This window comes from Plodia interpunctella, chromosome 13 (genome assembly GCF_027563975.2).
Source record: "Plodia interpunctella isolate USDA-ARS_2022_Savannah chromosome 13, ilPloInte3.2, whole genome shotgun sequence".
NCBI lineage: Eukaryota > Metazoa > Arthropoda > Insecta > Lepidoptera > Pyralidae > Plodia > Plodia interpunctella.
The window spans coordinates 4,207,877-4,225,838 of NC_071306.1; the positions used below are offsets into that span (position 1 = coordinate 4,207,877).

Below are 17,962 nucleotides of genomic sequence, written 5' to 3' on the forward strand. Positions count from 1 at the left end.
TTTAAATAGGGATCTTTAAATATTTCTGTGTGCTTAAATGAAAAAGTACTTACTAATGTTATTGTATAATATCAAACTTCTAGAAGCTCACAACCTTAAAATAAATTTCTTAAATGCCTTTGGATGGTTTCTTAAATGATTTTGGATTGGTTGATATTGTTGTTTGATTATAACTATAAAAATAAAAAGTATGCACGCTGATCCGTGAGCAAATCAATGAATGTGGCAGCTTCTCCCCTCGTAAGGATTGTAATGAATGGCCGATTCACGACCTTGCCGTTCCGAAAGGAAGCGTGGCGCAATTTGCCAGGCTGCTAAAACAAAAGTGGAAAGATCTTTCACCACGCCATAAACTTCGCTTACAGCAGAAACGCGCGAAAATTTCACTTAGCGAATAGCTAGCTAGAATTAGCGACTAAGCGGCGGCGTCGGGCTTTGTTAGTAGATAGCGGCAACAATAGTACTTACCTACGTAGCGAGCGACGCTAATGGGACATGTTTGGACAATCTAGTCAAGTCTATTGCAATTTTATTTCTATTTAATATGATTAATTTTGATCATGTGCCTAATAATTATTTGCAATTTTAATTCCGTATTTGACATATTTTTTACTGATTATGACTTCGTTAACTATTTTTTTATATATCATTTTTCATTTTTTATTATTATTTTATTTACTTTTTAACGTCGAATTGTAAATTATTTTCAATTATTTTTATGTGATTTTTAGTTTTAATGATATGTACCTAATTCAACACAAATGTATTTGTTATGAAGAAATGAAATGAAACGCCACACATAGAGGGGAACCAACAGCGGCGCGAGAGTGACTGACTCTCCTGAAATATTATTTTAAAATATTTTATTATGTCAAAATGAACAGCGAGACATTTGCGAAATAATAAACCGACCACCTTATAAATATTATCAATACATAAAACAGTAGAAAAAAAAATCCTGTGCATTGAATAAATTTACATAAAAAGGCGATATAGTAACAGAAAAAGAATTTGAAAAAAAAAACTATAAAAAAACTAAACGTATATATCTGTATGTCTGTCTGTTTGTATCGCTAATCTTCGGAACTACTGGACGGAATTGAATGAAACTTTTTTGTTATATAGCTATGAAGCCTGGGCAAAATATAGGGTATAAATGATTTTTGAAAACTGGAACACCTGATGTTGAACAATGATGGTACAGCTAAACTATAGGAAATTAGAAATTACGCCTTAGCAAAAGTTGTTCAGTCTGATAAGCATTTTCTGTCGAGGTATAAAAATCGAAGATATAGAACACCTGATGCAGACCCATGATGATCCAGCGAAACTATAGGAAATATTGAAATGACGCCTTAACAAAAGTTGTTCAGCCTGATAAGCATTTCCTGTTGATGTATAAAAATCGAAGAACACCTGGAACACCTGAAGAAGAGTCATAATGTTCCAGCTGAACTATAGGAAATATATATTTCATTCGTATGAGCATCTTCTGTATAGGTATCGTTACGCTTTGTACAGTTAAATTTCTTTAACAATTTTGACTCCTTACCAAAAATTGTTCGGCCACGCGAACGAAGTCGCGGGTATCAGCTAGTTGAAACATAAATACAGTGTTATAAAAAAAATGTGGGAATTTAATGTTTTTCTATTAATGTATGTATACGCGATTGTATCTATTTTTATTTAATTCGTGCACTCCCTTCCTTAGCAACCTTGCAATCGCGAAAAAATATCAGCTGATCCACAACTTCGGTATTTAATTTTCGGAGTTACTCCCATAGTAAAAGTTGTTCAGAATCATGGGCTGTAGACTTCATTCAGAATCATGGGCTGTAAACAAAATATTGCCAATGTATAAAAAGTCACCCTGTATAATGTTTAAAAAATTGCTACAAGTAAAATGAGATAATTTGGAAAACAACATAATTTTCGACTCTCTGAATATGTCCACATCGACCGCTCCGCTATCCCGCTGCTGCCGCAGACCTATATACGTGGTGTTCCCAGCTGCATACCACCGCCGGCGCCGCCCCGTGCCGCGCGTCCCTTAGACCGAAGTCGTGAATCGGCTGTAAGGCCAATAAAGGAAAATTGCTTTAATCTGTAAATTCTTCTCATAATAAAACAACCTATCGTAATCAACTAGTATTATAAGTAACTGTCTGCGCCTCCGTCTTATTGCCAATACTTGTCTCCCCCGTAAGGGATAAAGACTAGTAGACTAGTACTGATTTGTAATATGTATAAAAATCACTCCTACCATTAGTAGTGGAGCGACATACTCCATGCTACATGCACTAAAGTATATTACCGCTATTACATCAGACTCGTAGACAGATTGGGATGTCGGTCGATCGGTGGGCCAGTCGGCGACTAGCGGCGGGTATAAATGCGCTCACCAAGGTCATGTGCCGACCCTGACCACGGTCAACGGCAGAATTTGAAGGTGCCCTCCTTCCGCGAACCGTGTATGGTAGGTAGGTACATTCTTGAGCAATTTGTGCCGTATTTAGAAGTCCTAAGCGTTCACATTAGAATGAATGAATAGTCAACCTACTTTTATTAGACGAGTGTGTATAGGATTAGATGGAGGATTGGAATGGAATGCTTATAATTTTACGTCTGTTCTATACGGCAGGTATACCTACTTATCTACCTACTATTTGTGATTATCTTTTAGGTAAAGGAAGGTGACGTCCCTTCGTATTTGTGTGAAATGCTCTAAAAGTAGGTATAATTCATGTAGATAGGTAGTAGGTAGGTACTAAACTTGGCTTGTGGTAGACTACAGACAGTGTGTGTGTGGTAGACTACAGACAGACTAGGCAGGCGGGGAAGAATAATTCACAGGATTAGGATATTAATTATAATAGGTAGGTACCTAATCCTGTGAAGACACCTATTCATTTTTAAAGAATGTAGTAGGAATTTTTTGTGCAAAATTGGAAACTCGTTCAGAGCTCCTCAGCTATGAAAATATTACTTATTTATGACCACAAGTGCAAACAGGTTCTGAAAAGTTGAATGCGACAAATAGAGTAATAATTAACAAAAGTGTTGCATAGAACAACTTGTAACATTGCATTCTACACAAACAATGACTGCATTGAAATATACCTACTCGTATAATATACAATGTATTTGTTGATAACGCGGGAGCGTGCAGTGCAGTGTGCAGTGCAATGGCGGACGAGTGAAGGTGAAGGGAGGGGCGGGTGTTATCATATCATTTGTTTCAAATTGGTTTCAAAGGTGACATTGCTCGGTCAGCGAACCTGACGGCCTTGTTTTGTGTTGGTTAATGGGTTGACTGGCGTAGTCGTCGCCAGTCGTGTTACTAGCTTATCTTCTCTCATACGAGTAGGAATACATGCATCACATTCAATCTCTTCCATTATTCTTATTTGATATGGAACAAATGCGTGTGTTTTTCCATTTGGTTTTAGTCTCTGGCTTTGCACTGCTAAGTTTCATCAGAAATGGGAATAATATAAATACTTTTTGTGGTCGACGGGTGATATAGCTACTTGACTTTTTGTTCTTAAAAAAAATGCTGCGGGCCCGTATTTTTGTAAATAGCCAGTGTCAATAAATAAAAACACTGGATAGCAATTACCACATTACTCTCAGGGTTCTTGATCGACTGCCTGTGCCTATGCACAGAACCCTGACTCGCCTATTTGGAAAGATATATTAAGATATATAGATTCTTCCATAGGTATGTGAAATCTATATTAAAGATACATATATTCGCATATATGGAAGATATAAGACATACTGTTTCGAAACTCTTCCAAAATCTTCTATATATTCTATACATCTATGAAACTGCGAAAAGAAAAATTGCGGGTTATAATTGAAAATCCGTATCTGGCCATGAGGAGAATAAGAATATTAGTAGATAACGATAAGTATTCAGAAAAAAAAATACTTGTGAGAAGCATGAAGAATTTACCATCATCGCTTAAATAAAGTTGTTTAACTTCAGAGTTATGTAAGTAGGTATGACAAAATTTTTAGGAAGGCTTAAGAAGACATCATTACAATGTAATACCTAAATGCAAGTTGAACCCGCTTGGAGAGGGTTCTGTATCTTGAGATTATACAGGTTGTTACAAAATACCAATATACATACGAGTGGTATCATAGGGTATCTTGGGTAGATTCTTTATGCGAAGTTTCAAGTTGAAAATACAGTTGTCTGACGAGAGTGATCAGCGTGGCCACATGGTCGAACACCGTCTGAATCGTAATAGCCATTCCGATATAGACCAAGAAGACGTCTGTTGTGTCAACGAATACGAAACCTCCCTACCTGCACTCTTGGAAGAAATTTTATATACAATAAGCAGCACCAGAACCTTTGTACTTCTTTCCTATTTGGTGTCGCCTCTTTCTTGTATATAAATACAAGAAAGAGGCGACAAGTGTGTAAGCACATAAACTGTTATATAAAAAAATCCTACTAATCCTATTAATATATGCGAAAGTTTTTAAGGATGTATGTGTGTGTATGTTTATTACTCTACACGCAAAATCATACCTACATCCTCACAAACTTTCGCATTTATAAGTAATAGTAGTAGAGTAGGATTGTTTATTCCTTATCGCTAGACTATAAACGTAGAAACTTATTTCGCTTATTTATAGACAGCATCTTTTGGTGGTTTTCAGAAGGGTCGTAGTTGTAGGCTACCTAACTACCTACTTATCATCATCAGTCAGCATTGATTTTGAAAAATGAGAGTTACGCAATCCATACATTTTTTATTAAGTTCGTACCAGTTGGAACGCCAGCTGAAAATTATGGGTTCCTGATAATTTCGCCCTTGTTAGGGACGAACAAAGTATATTTTTGTTTGTAGGTTGTGAGGTTGTTTGTTCCTAGGGATGGGGAGGGGGATTGAGGACTGAAGGCTGCAGCCGGGTAGCGTGGTCCGGATAGTTGCTTGGCAACGCACAGCGCTTTTTCAGGTAGGTATGGCGCACTGCAAAATGGCGCAAGTCTATGGTGAATTAGGACAGGACAGGAACTGGGCACTATCTATGAAATTCCAGTATTTCGTAGTGTAGTCCTAAAGCTGCCTAGCTAGATTGTGACTCATGTAGTACAAATTTCAAGGATAAATTCGGGACCCACCTTAGGAAAAGATATAATAAACGTCATTCTCAGATATATTACGACTAGTGACGAGTTCCGAGACTGATTGTCCGTCTGTATGCCGTTTGTCCAGCCCGGCCCGGGCCCGTTTGGCTCACTGAATATTCGCTCGATACCCATAGTTTTGAAAAACCTGAGGTAGTTAATGATACTAGGCATGCATGTAAATTATATCTCAATTCCACGCAGAAGACACTGTTCTAAGTATAGTGTCTTAACTTATCTAAAATAGTTATCTCTACTTATTTTACTGTCATATTGATCTTTATGTTAGTGATAGATTTATACACGGTTGACAAGGAAAGAAAAACATATATTTGGATGAATCAAAATGTTAATATCATTCCGAATTTCTGACACGTGCCTCTCGCGGTTTCCATCGGGATAATGTGGAAAACGGTTTCCAAATTTCGTGATCTCGAATTTGCTGTCATTTTAATCAAAGCATTTTCATATTGCTATTCTATTTGAGATAGGTATGTCATTGAAATAAAAATAAAAAAAAGGTTTTGCTGAAAGATGACTGTCCTGCTAAGCCTTCCTGCTACTTCAATACACCGTCTGGATCCTATGATATTATTTTTTTCATTCTATTGGAATCCTAACATTTTCTTTAGTCAGAAAATATTATTGTCAATTTCTTCTTCTTTCTTGTTTTCTACAATTTAACGTTAAACTTTGCTATAATTTAATTTCGTTCGTCGTCCTGTAATTATCATAGAGCCTCATCAATAAAACAGCAAACAACATACAGTCCACAGAAGAAGGCTATGAGTTACGACGGCTACGACACATCTACAAATCTATACTGCTGGTGGATCATTGGATAAGTAGGTTGCACTTCTCCTCACACATGACTGTTGAAAACGCACACAGCGTGTTTCCATAATTAGTAATGTATATATGAGCAGACATAATTTTTAGGGTTCCTACCTCAAAAGTTGGAATGATAGAATCGAATCTAAAGGTCTATTCACTTTTCAGCTATAAAAAAAAAGTATAATATCTTGTGTGTTTAATTTTTTACCACTGAATAAGTAAAGTCTACTGATGGATAATTATTAGATACTTTCTTTTAGTTTTCAATCCACTCCTCATTGGTCACATTTAGAACTATACTTAGTGGTATACCACGTTGCTTGGACTCGCAGTAAACAACGCACGTAAATCAATTTTGTACGCAATGCAGTAACCATACAAGTGCATCATGCATAGGTATAACGTAAATGTACCTAGTTAATACGTAGGTAAACGCGCATATCAAAACGTCATGCAACAAGCTCCTTCCAAGATAAAGTTTTCGTGAAGACTTTTATGAAATAATCCTGCACATTTAGGCCGATAACTGTTTGTGATAATTCTCTGGGAAAAAAGGGGCTCAAATGAATGTGTGCGTTTACGGCCCAAACCAAATGTCTGTCTGGCTGTCTATGTGTGTGTATGCTACGCCACCGGATAAAAGGGTGCAATTGCAGTGACGCCACTGGCACCTATGATTGTCCATACAACAGAGACTCAAATACTAAGAAACGCTTATTAGTGGTATATTAGAATAGTAGCGGTTATGTTTGGCAGGAGTTACACAAATAAGTGTATAATGTTTAATGCATGCGCATACTAGCCGCGGTCGGGACTACATTAGTATGCAGAAATGAAGCTGGATATATCAATTTGAAGCAGGGGCCGCTGTCAGTGTTTTATTGCTAACGGAACTACTTACCTATTTCATTGCATTCTGATATGTGCATCATATAGATTGTACCTAAGTAGGTAATTGAAGTCAATTTGTATCATTCTTAGAATTATATTACTTTACTTTTCTCTTGAACTGTGCAAAATAGGTTTATCATTGAAATACTGTGGCCTTGACGCGGCTAAAATACTGCCCACCATAGAGTACCTATCAAACCGAGCGTGGTAGAACGAAATGAAATAGGTAGTACGATAACGACCCATTGTGATGACGTTAGGGTTATGACCAGAGTTAACGAGTTACGTCGGTATAACGTAAGGTGAGTAATCTATACATAACTAGGTACTCTGGTGGTACGCGATGGATTTTTTCTTTACGATCACGCATGCATAACAAGTCTCATTGTTTATACACAGAGTCAGGTGGAGCGGGGACAGAGTCCTGAAGAATAGGTATAACAGAAAAGATGGATGCAGCGGTCTTCACTTCGCGGTTCATGCATTAGATGAGGTGAACGTTCCGAGGGTCTCGAAACCGAATTAAAAATATGTTTTGTTGAAGTAAATGTTTAGAGGGTAAAAAATGATTTAAACAAAATGTTTTTGCAATTGTAATTGTGCAAAAAGTAAGCAGTAAAACATACATACAATACTTTTTATCCCAAAAGTATGCGATTCCCGTAGGATTTGGTTAAACAGTCTGATAGTCAATGGTATACTGTGCATAAATGCTATGGTATCTAAAACACACTGTTCTCTTTATGTATCATATTATATATCAAAATCCGGCACAGTCTTAAAGATATAAGCATAAGCATAGGGACAGTGCGGGAAGTTATTTTGTTTTATTATGGTTTTACTTTACCCACAGGTTTTACTCAAGCGAAGCCGGATCCGCCGGCAAACATTGGGAGATTTGATGCAGGGTTCACATTGTTGTCATTTTAGGTTGTTGTTCTCGACCCAAGAGAAAATGTGTCGGCCTACGAAATGACTGATCAAAATTATTATAAATAGTCCAATTAGTAAAATCGATGCGAAGAAGGCTACGCATTCATGTATTTTAAGAACAATCTTGAGAAAATATCTGCTTTGCACATCCCACGGGAATCTTATCGGGATGTTTCCTGGAATAAATTAAAGATATATATATATACAAAGTACCCAATATTGTAAGTATTGTAACCTGAACATAGCTAGCATACAATATATTACCTACAGCTACAAATAAATTAGTTGTTCTTTTCACACAAGTCGGTAGATGAACAATTTCGTACACAAGTTTTATAGTGACCATAGCTGCAGCACTCAACAAATACATTTGTCCGTATAGTAGTTTTAAATCCGTACACTCATAGACATGGATATATCCAGAATATACAATCTTCCTCAATTGGATGAAGAAGGATTTTCCGAAGTTATTCCATATCCTTCAAATGTAAGTATTGATTTAATTGTTTATTAATGATGTGATAAATCTTGTCTATAAAATACTTGTTAAATTTTCGCAAAATGTAGGTAGGCAAGTAGCTACTTAGGCAATCAAAGAATAACCATTGATTCCCTTAGATTTTTTATAGGAATTTGTGGAATTTCTTTAATGAAAATGTTCCACGCAATTGGTACTAAATTAATGTGTTTATTTCTGTATCGAAAATACCAAGAAATTGTTTTTAAATTTTTATGATCAAAATAAATATTTATTAAAAGAGATTTTTTCATTATTATCTAGTTAATATAAAAATCGTTTAACAAACAAATCAAAGTTTCTGTAAAGAGAACGTGTTCTTGTAGGGTAAATGTTCTTGACTACTACCACAAAGGAAAGGATCTAAATTCTTAGATACTTATTAGATAGATATATGAAATCTTACCTAACATCATTTTTACAAGCCTTTATCTTGCAATGTAACTATATAGGTATGTAAATTGAAGGGTTTAAGGTACCGTCTATGATCAACCAACTCGTATAATTTATTATGGTTTTACATGAGCGAGACACGAGACAGGCTGACAAAGTCATCTACCGCGCATGTCTGTTCGCGATAAACTCAAAAACTACTGCACGGATTTTCATGCGGTTTTCACCAATAGATAGTGTGATTCCTAAGGAAGGTTAGGTGCATAATTTATTATGTTTTACTCGAGCGAAGCCGGGATGGACCGCTAGTATTAAATAAAAACGCATTGAAAATAAATGTTTTTTTTTTTGTTATTTCTTAGTTTCGTTTCAGGATGTCTTCAATAAGGATGCGTATTTTATGTTCGAGGCAGACAATAAACTGAACAAAAATTCAGGTAAGTAAGTATCTAAGTATATCCAACCGCCGTATACCAAAGCAGGATTCAGCATCTAATTATTCAAAGTCAACCCAGATGGATAAGATTTTAACGAAAATAAAAATTTATTCTTCGGTATCCAAAGTCAATTTATAAATGATAAATATTCAAATGCAGAATACTTTACTGAATATAGGTAGGTATGTATGTAGTTACTTTAGTTGTATTATAATTATGTTCGAATACCTAGGCTGTCGTAAGTTAGTGTCCTAAGTTCATTGCTGTGAGGTAACATGCCAAAAGACTGACAGTGCGACTTCTTTGGATTGAAATGTTTTATTTCATAATAAATACTTATCAATAAATCCCTAAAACAAGATGGTAGGTACCCGAGGGCGGCTCGGTGCGGTGCACGAGGGCCCCAAGCTAAGCTGTTGAAATAACTTGATGACTTTTCATGTTATATCGACAAATATGTGCTAAAATTGAGGCCTTAAAATTATATTTAAAATTATAAAACATAATAAATTTTTAATATAATTATTAAATTATTAAAATTATAATTATAATGAGGAATTATTAAAATTGAGGCAGTAGTTTTGGTCCATAAGTATATATTCCATAAATAATACTTATGCTCTTTATATTTGTTGATATTTTCTGGCAGATACCGAAGCCCTCCGCGCTGTTAAGCTAGATCCAGCGGTATTAGAAGCCCAGCTCACGGTGGACGCGCGGGAGCCAGCAGAAGTCTCGACCCTGAGCCCAAAGACCTCCGAAAATAAAGGTAGGTAGGTAATTGCTATGGTAATTGAGAGATAGATCTACATTTACCACAATGAAAGTCCCTACTATAATATAGTAAACGGTAAAAACCTTGTCCTCTTTGTAATCAATTTCAATGTGGTCGTAATGCAATTACCTATTGGAGGAAATAATTAATTATTCATTAATTATTTTCTAATACAAATTTATCATTTATATTTTTTTAAAGAAAATAAATATTAATTAATTAATTATTTTCCCAATATCTAAATTTATGATTATTGAAATTTTTATGAACTTGAAAAAGTTTGCAAAATTGCTCGGTGGCGCAGTAGTTCGCGCGTTGTTATAGTCGTGATTGTAACGAGTCACGAGATGGGTGAGAGTGACCAAAAATGTGCATCTCATTTCCTTCCATCAAGTCCTCCTCTATCCTTACGGATGGGCCATCACCCACCCACAAGGAAGCGCCCTACTAGCAGTGATGATAAGTGAGACTTTATAATGTGACGGTTTATTATAACAGATGTATCGAATGCTACATTATCACTGTAATGGTAGTAATGTAAGTTAGGCTCAGAAACACAATTAAATACAGTGAGAATCACGCATTTCAGAATCTCTTGAAGCCAGCTTCGAACGGGTGATGCTGCAACAGGAGGCAGCTCTGCTCTCGCTGACTCCCACTCAATTCGACCTGCTGATGCGCTTCACCGAGACTCTTCGTCAACAGCGCCACAGCTTACAAAAACAATTGGTACATTGTTTATATTTTATATCAATCGTGTAAATTTATCCAAAAGATTAAGTACCTAGTACCTATACCTACCTAAATATGCTATAGGTAGGTATACATTTGGTATACTATTATACATGTACATTTCTTATTCGACGAGAATATTAGCTTTTGCTCGCGGCTTCGTGCGCGTTAATTTTCCACAAGAACAGTCTTTCACCACATTTCAAACTACATGTATGCAATCGTATAGTTTGTGCCTGAAACAATAGACTAGAGACGTAGACCACTACATTTACGACTGATAGTAAGCTTTCTGATTTCAAATATTAAACATTTTCTTCTAGGAATGCGCCTTCTGCAAGAATAACGGAGAACCGTTATCCTGGTATTCAGCGCACTCTCTGAAAGACAGCCGCGGGCGGGTGCGCTGTCCTGTGCTGCGCGGATACCGCTGTCCGCAGTGTGGGGCCTCGGGCGACTGGGCACACACCATTAAGTACTGCCCGGGGACATCACAGGTACTTCTTTAACATTATCAGGTCAGTCAGATCTTAGGACAACCGCGGGCAGGTGCGCTGTTCTTTGCTGCACGGGTACTACAAGGCCTACCATCAACTTTTACAGAACAATTCCAATGCAACTCAGTTCAATTTAGGAACCTAAAATGAATCGCATTCATAGAAAAAATTAAGTCGATGGTACGAATTTGCGATGCAGTTCTTTTAGGTCGTAAAGTGGATCGCGTTAAGAGATGATGGTAAGCCCCTATCCGCAATGTTCCCGCATTGCTGACAGCAGTATCCCGACAGCTAGGGACATCACGGGTACTTCTCTCACATTATTAACTGTCCCAGAACAGTACATTAACTGTCCCTGTCGCTGTCCTGGCGCACAACATGAAGTACTTCACGGGGACATTATAGGTATAGATCTATTTACTTCTCTCAGATTCGGTTCAATTACATGCAAGAACCGATTTCAAAAATTCTTTCACCATTAGAAAGGTACATTATCCAAGATAGGATATATTTTATCTCAAAATTCCCACGGGAGCGAAGCCCTAGGTAAAATCATTCAGTCATATTGGTTGGAGCTATAACTTTGGTTCTATAGGTTTATACAACTAATACATATATTTTAAACAAATTAGTAACAAAATTAGATTTGAGTGCAATGAAGTATTGTACTTATTTCAATTTAAAATATAATGGTAATTCATTCAACTTCACATGATCAGAAAACAAAGATATTACAGATTTCAGCCTCGCACGGGTCTTGTGCCAATTTTCTCTATAACGAAGGCTTCTTATTACTTCTTAAACAGATTGTGTTTCTTGTTGTAAAATTATTGTTGTTTGTTTTCAGGTATAGCAAAAAACGAGTTGGTACTAGTGAAAGAATAAATAAACTAAAAATATTTTAAACAGTTTCTTATTTGTACGTACAGGATTTACAGCCTACCTGGATAGTAATCCGCCATGTAGACATTAAATTATAGGTAAGGCAACATTTATATGTATCCAGGTTTTCTCCAAATGATATAACTACCTACATAATATAAATAAACAAAATAAAAATACTTATAACATGTAGGTGTAAGCGAAGGATCGTGCCTTCAACGAACAATAACAAGCAAATTGGACCAATTTCTTGGTGCTCAAACAAACCATACCTACCTACCTACTGAAAATAACTCTCTGAAATTAGAACTGTGGCATGCGTAAGCCGAAACATTGATATTAACTACCTACCTACTGAAATATACAGACGTATATAATGCTATGTGAACTGTCCACTCGACTCATCTGTCTTTCCGTTTCGTCCTAGATACATTTATTATTTCTTAACCATCTAACTGCACTCCATAAATTTAAGTTACATAAAGTATTTACTTTTGTAAACAGCTGACATTTGTTTGCATTACCTACGCTAGAATGGCAACATCCTTTCATTATGGACATCAGAATTAACTACCTACGTCGACAAAAATTTACATGATAACTATGTGAGAGCAATCTTTTGTTTCGTAGCTTCGGCAGCGGGTTTGTATAAGTTTTCCAAGAAATGATGTTTGACTTTACTAGGTTATCTGTGCTAGGTTACTGTTATAGTAAACTTGTTATTACAAAATTTTATATATATGGACAAAAAAAGTAGAATTGTTAATACCTACTTATGGAGGAGCTATTTTGTGTATGTATTAAAATACATACACAAAATAGCTTTCATGCTTAGTAACATTGTATTCTCCTAGGTAACAATAAGTAAGTAGGTACCTACTTACAATGGTTGTCTATAATGATATAGATAACTTAAATCTACTTACAATTCTCCAATACCATAGGGAAGGCCATAAGGTACCCTAATAAATATATTTTATGAGAAATCATAGAAAATATGCGACAGTACAAGTACCTACGATTGCTGTATTTACAACGTTTTATTTGTTGTTGATGAACATTTTCACATTCTTAGAAATTACCTAACTAAAAAGTGGTCTTAGAAAAATAACTAAAACAAGTTGATATCTAGATATTAAGTAATACATAAGTAGGTACTTTACTAAGTACAGTATCTAATAGTTCTAGAAAGGAATTTGGCTAATAAAGGATCTAGCTAACTCAAAAAAGAAAGTAATAATTATCGTGCTTAGTCCTTACATTTCTGATGATTTAACACTTATATGGGATTGCAATTACTGTTATTGTATCACTCCATATTTTTGTTTATATTAGATTACATATGACATATGGAGATAAGTATCAAGATGATGATATGAGAGGTGATGTTGGGTACCTACCTAACATCATAAGTAATAGGAACTTATCGCTTTATGTAATCTTAACCTAAATGCGTATTTTTATTTTATTTTATCAATAAAATACACGGGACCATTTAGGCAGACATTGGCCAAGAGTGAATATTTGAATAAATTTAAATAGGCTACTTAGTTGCCAATTTTTCGAAATCTTTTTTACCTTGTAACTTACTAAACTCAAGATTTAATTATCATTCATTGATAGACATTGTAAAATATTTTGTTTATAATTTGATGATGAATCATATAACTTATTTTCTACTAGCTGATGCCCGCGACTTCGTTCGCGTGGCCGAACAATTTTTGGTAAGGAGTAAAAATTATTAGACAAATTTAATTATACCTACCTACAGACAAAGCGTAACAATAATACTATGTATAAAAAGTTTCATTCAAATCCGTCCAGTAGTTCCGAAGATTAGCGTGTACAAACTGACAAACAGGCAGACATACAGACAAACAGACAGGTTTTTTTTTCAAATTTTTACTCTGTTAATGACTCCATCGCCTAATTTTGTTTCTATGTAAATTTATTCCATGTGCAGATTTTTTTTCTACTGTTTTATTATATGTATATTGATTCTATTTCTATTCTACATTTAGTACGAACTAGTTACCATCTATCTTAGTCGGTGTTATGTTAGAACCAATATATTAATTTGACCAAGGATGGCGGGATCCTACAAATTCCAATTGTATGGACGAAAATGGTGGTGACATTCACCATTTTCTGCTATGCAATTGAAATCACACGCAATTGGATTTAGACCTTCCCTTGAATCCTAGAGAGAAAGAGACGAGAAACTTTTAGAATATATAAGTACATAATATGTATATAATATGTAAGTACTTATTTTAACAAGAAACACTTGTGTATCAATACATTCTTGGCAGTTCACTACAACAATCATAAAATCATTTCAATTCAGCTGCCAAGTTGTTCCAGAGTGGCCAAATCACTTGCCTCATCTCACAGATTTACATATACCTCATCTACCCCCTTACATTACAGAAATCTATTCCATGGCTCATCAGTTATGGTAAAAAAACCTATATACTCATCATAGTCCTGAAGTAACTATTTCTATCCCACGGAACAATTCTCAGCTCGATTAAAATTCTGTGAACATTGCGCGTGCTATTTAGTAATAGCAAAAACGGAACCCTTATACTATATTCGTCATGTCTGTCTGTGCGTTTGTTGTTCAAAAATGATATTGACGTTTCTAAAATATTTTTTTTCTAAACTGAATAGTTTGTGCGAGAGACACTCTCAAGTGGTAATGTAACTGTAACTTCTGAAATAAGATAATGATAAAACTTAAAAAAATATAGTAGCTGAAATTTGGCATGAAGGTTCCCTGGGGAGTGTAGCTGAGCACTAATAGAGGATTTTTGGAAATTCCATCCGAAGGGGGTGAAAAGGATGAAATACTTTTATATGAAAGTTCTACACTGTTGAAGTTTTTAGAAAAAATTGGATTTTAGTTGTTTACAACAAATTAATGAATACGTGTTTCAGATTTTTCTGAAAATTAACCCTCAACCCCTTCAAAAGGGGGGTAAAAGATTGTATGGGACTTAATACAATTTTCAAGATAAAAAGCTAAAAATTGGTAAACATTATTGTTCGTAGGTAAACATACTCTTTGTAGTAAATCATACCTCACACCACTTGAAATGTTAGGTAAGAGGAAGAAGAAGAAAATATAATAATGTACTTTATTATCTATTTTTAGAAAATTACATCTCTAGGGTAATGATGTTGGGGTGAAAATGTATATGAAACTTCATTATTTTTGAAGAGAGACCCGTAACATGTTTGATTTATGTTTGCGGTTAATAAAAAAAACGGTACGTCGTGGAAAATAGAACGGTATGCGTTGCAGAAAGCGAGAGTGAGAGGCGTACGGGAAATGGGACGGAGACACGTAGTGGAAAATGGGGAGGGACACATTGCGAAAACGTGAGGGGAATATGTAGGAAACGGTACGGGATCCCTACATGGAAGGAAGCGGGAAACGGGATTGGACAAGTTGCGAGACGAGACGCGTAGTAGGAAATTACATTGCAACACTATAATAATATCTTTTTGTGTGATTCTTTCTGTGAGAGCTGAATATAGAACTAATTTTATAGAACCAAACCGCTTTGTTAAATATCTGTATAGAATAGTAGTATTTTATAGTACAAGAAGTTGCAATGGTTACTATTATAGGCCTACTATATGACTGTTTGGTGTTAAATCGCTAAAGTTAGTAGCGTTTTTAGTAGCTGTAACCAAAAAACCTGTTAGGCATTGGTTTTGCTTATTGTAATATATATGATGAGAATATGAGTATTTCGCTACAATAAATAAGTGTACATCCAGTCAATGGTTTACCTTTGTTGTAATCCAACTGCCCCACTTCCTATAGGTACCATGGAAGATCTCACTCAATGAGACAAATGAACAAGTGACCAGAGTTGCCACAATCACCGACTCACTAACAAAAAATAGCCACAACGACTCGAAAAGAAGATGTCGCCCGTGTTTTGTCGCACAAAAACTTTTTCTTTCGGCGTAACGTCTCAGTAATGGTTGTTACGAAATTCCAGTAGGTTGTAGATTTTTCAGAAATTACACTGTATAATTTGATGTGGAAAGTTCCTATGAAGGTCTAATTTCTATTCATAAATTAGATGATGATGATTAGATGACGGCAAATCTTATGACTTTGCACTTTTTAACTATATCTAGTACCGCAACTTATCCACCAAAACTGTATAGGTATGTAGCTGTTTTTCGCGACCTCGTTCCCTATCTATCATTGCCGCAGGTTACGTCCACGATATGTGTTTATTGTCCTATCTACGCGAGCCGTAATCGTAATCACACCGAAGTGAAGTGCGTGATGACGTGGCGCATTTTGGGGCAGGTCACGGCAGTTATGGGGCTACGTCACGTCGGTTAGGGTTACTCCACGCAACAGGTGAGAATAAATTCAATTTACGGTTGAACGCATGCAGAATGACAAAGTATAGTTACTACAGAGATCTGATTGTAATCCAACGTTGAATAAAACTATTTCATGTAAGTACGATCTATATTTTTCCTCTACTTATTTAGTATACTAAGTAGCTACGGTATATTCGGCTCTAGCCTATGTTGATCTACTGCAGGGTATAGGCCTATTGATATCACGTTACTTTCTTATTGTTACGTAGTCCAGATACTATTTATGAAGAAGACGTAAACAGTGGTTTTATTTTCGTCCGTTCACGTAAACGGGGAAACGTAACAAAGAGATATTAGTCTACGAGTACATACCAGCTTCACATATTTCTTGAATTTTTGTAGTATCAAATTATAAAGGAGCAAACCACCTCTGATAAGATTGATCATAACAAATTATTTATGCTGTTTTTTCCTCTCATTGAGGCTATTGCGATTGATATGCTCATTACGATGTTTGTAGCTGAGATGGCACAAGCAATACAATACCTACTCAATCCCAAGTCCTTTCTCAGTGTCTTCCCATTTTCCAAGTATCACTCGAAATCAAACTTGGTCTTGAATGAAAATTAGTCAATTTTAAATATTTTCCATTTTATATTTCTATCCAGTGGTAGCCCTATGAATGGCAGCTCTGAACTTGACCGGGCTCCGCGGGCTTCGAGGCGAGTCCGAGATGACAGTATGTAAACAGAGTTGCGTAAGAAACAACAAGATCAACATGGTCTTGATGAAGTAATTATGACACAATTTCTCATATAATTTTTGGTAAGCCGAATTTTTACCAGATACATAAAGACATGATCCGTATTTATCCCTCAGTTTACTACAACTACTACGGGATTGACAGATATATGAGTCAATAACAGTAGGCTTAAAGGTGTGGAAGTTGGGATCTGGGGACACGGCAGTGCGCCCCCAAGTCGATTCAGAAATACAGTTACAGATAGCCTATGCAGATAGCTAACCAATCGCTTGAGACTAATTAATAAGAATCCTCAGTTTCAGTTAATGATTTTTACTAAGGACGAAATGCTGATTTGAGACATTCGGTGTTTTTTATGGTGCAAAATAATCTCAATTAGCAATTTGAATGATGTTTAGGTACATCTGAGACAAGACTATGTCACATTTTGCCCTCGTTGATAATGCAAATTTCATTAACAGTGCATTTTCTGGATGTTCCCTGTACCATGCACTGTATTATAAGTGCATTATCTATAGTTGATTGAATTAGGCTGGTATACCTATACAAAAGTATTCGTAGTTATCAGAATGTTCATTTGTATCGCGATAGTTCTACTGGCAACAGTCACAATCACAACATTTTGCGCGAAGGACGCTCGTGTCACCTTTCTTGAAACGAGATATCTATTAGTGTTAATTCATACCAAGATATTGATACGCAATAATCAATATCAGTAACATTCATCTCTAAATAACCCCTCTTTCTTGGAATTACCGCCCACCCCCTAAAAAAATGTTCTCTATTTAAGTAGATAGTAACAA

The 17,962-nt window shown here is 35.7% G+C and overlaps 1 protein-coding gene across 1 annotated transcript; it reads left to right on the top strand.

Annotated features, from left to right (window-relative positions):
- Window positions 1-8,123: 8,123 nt before the first annotated feature.
- Window positions 8,124-12,064, top strand: LOC128675005 (nanos homolog 1-like). The gene is made up of 6 exons (XM_053754053.2): window positions 8,124-8,294; window positions 9,091-9,154; window positions 9,804-9,923; window positions 10,519-10,658; window positions 10,985-11,158; window positions 12,006-12,064. Exons 1-6 carry the CDS (start codon window positions 8,217-8,219, stop codon window positions 12,009-12,011), a joined length of 582 nt encoding a protein of 193 aa, XP_053610028.1. The 5' UTR covers window positions 8,124-8,216; the 3' UTR covers window positions 12,012-12,064.
- The last annotated feature ends 5,898 nt before the right edge of the window (window positions 12,065-17,962 follow it).

Bases quoted from the DNA above. Each gene is read 5' to 3' on its own strand.
- LOC128675005 (XM_053754053.2), top strand. From the start codon at position 8,217: ATGGATATATCCAGAATATACAATCTTCCTCAATTGGATGAAGAAGGA. The intron at 8,295-9,090 runs GTAAGTATTGAT...GTTTCGTTTCAG, and splicing joins TTATTCCATATCCTTCAAAT to GATGTCTTCAATAAGGATGC. The intron at 9,155-9,803 runs GTAAGTAAGTAT...ATTTTCTGGCAG, and splicing joins TAAACTGAACAAAAATTCAG to ATACCGAAGCCCTCCGCGCT.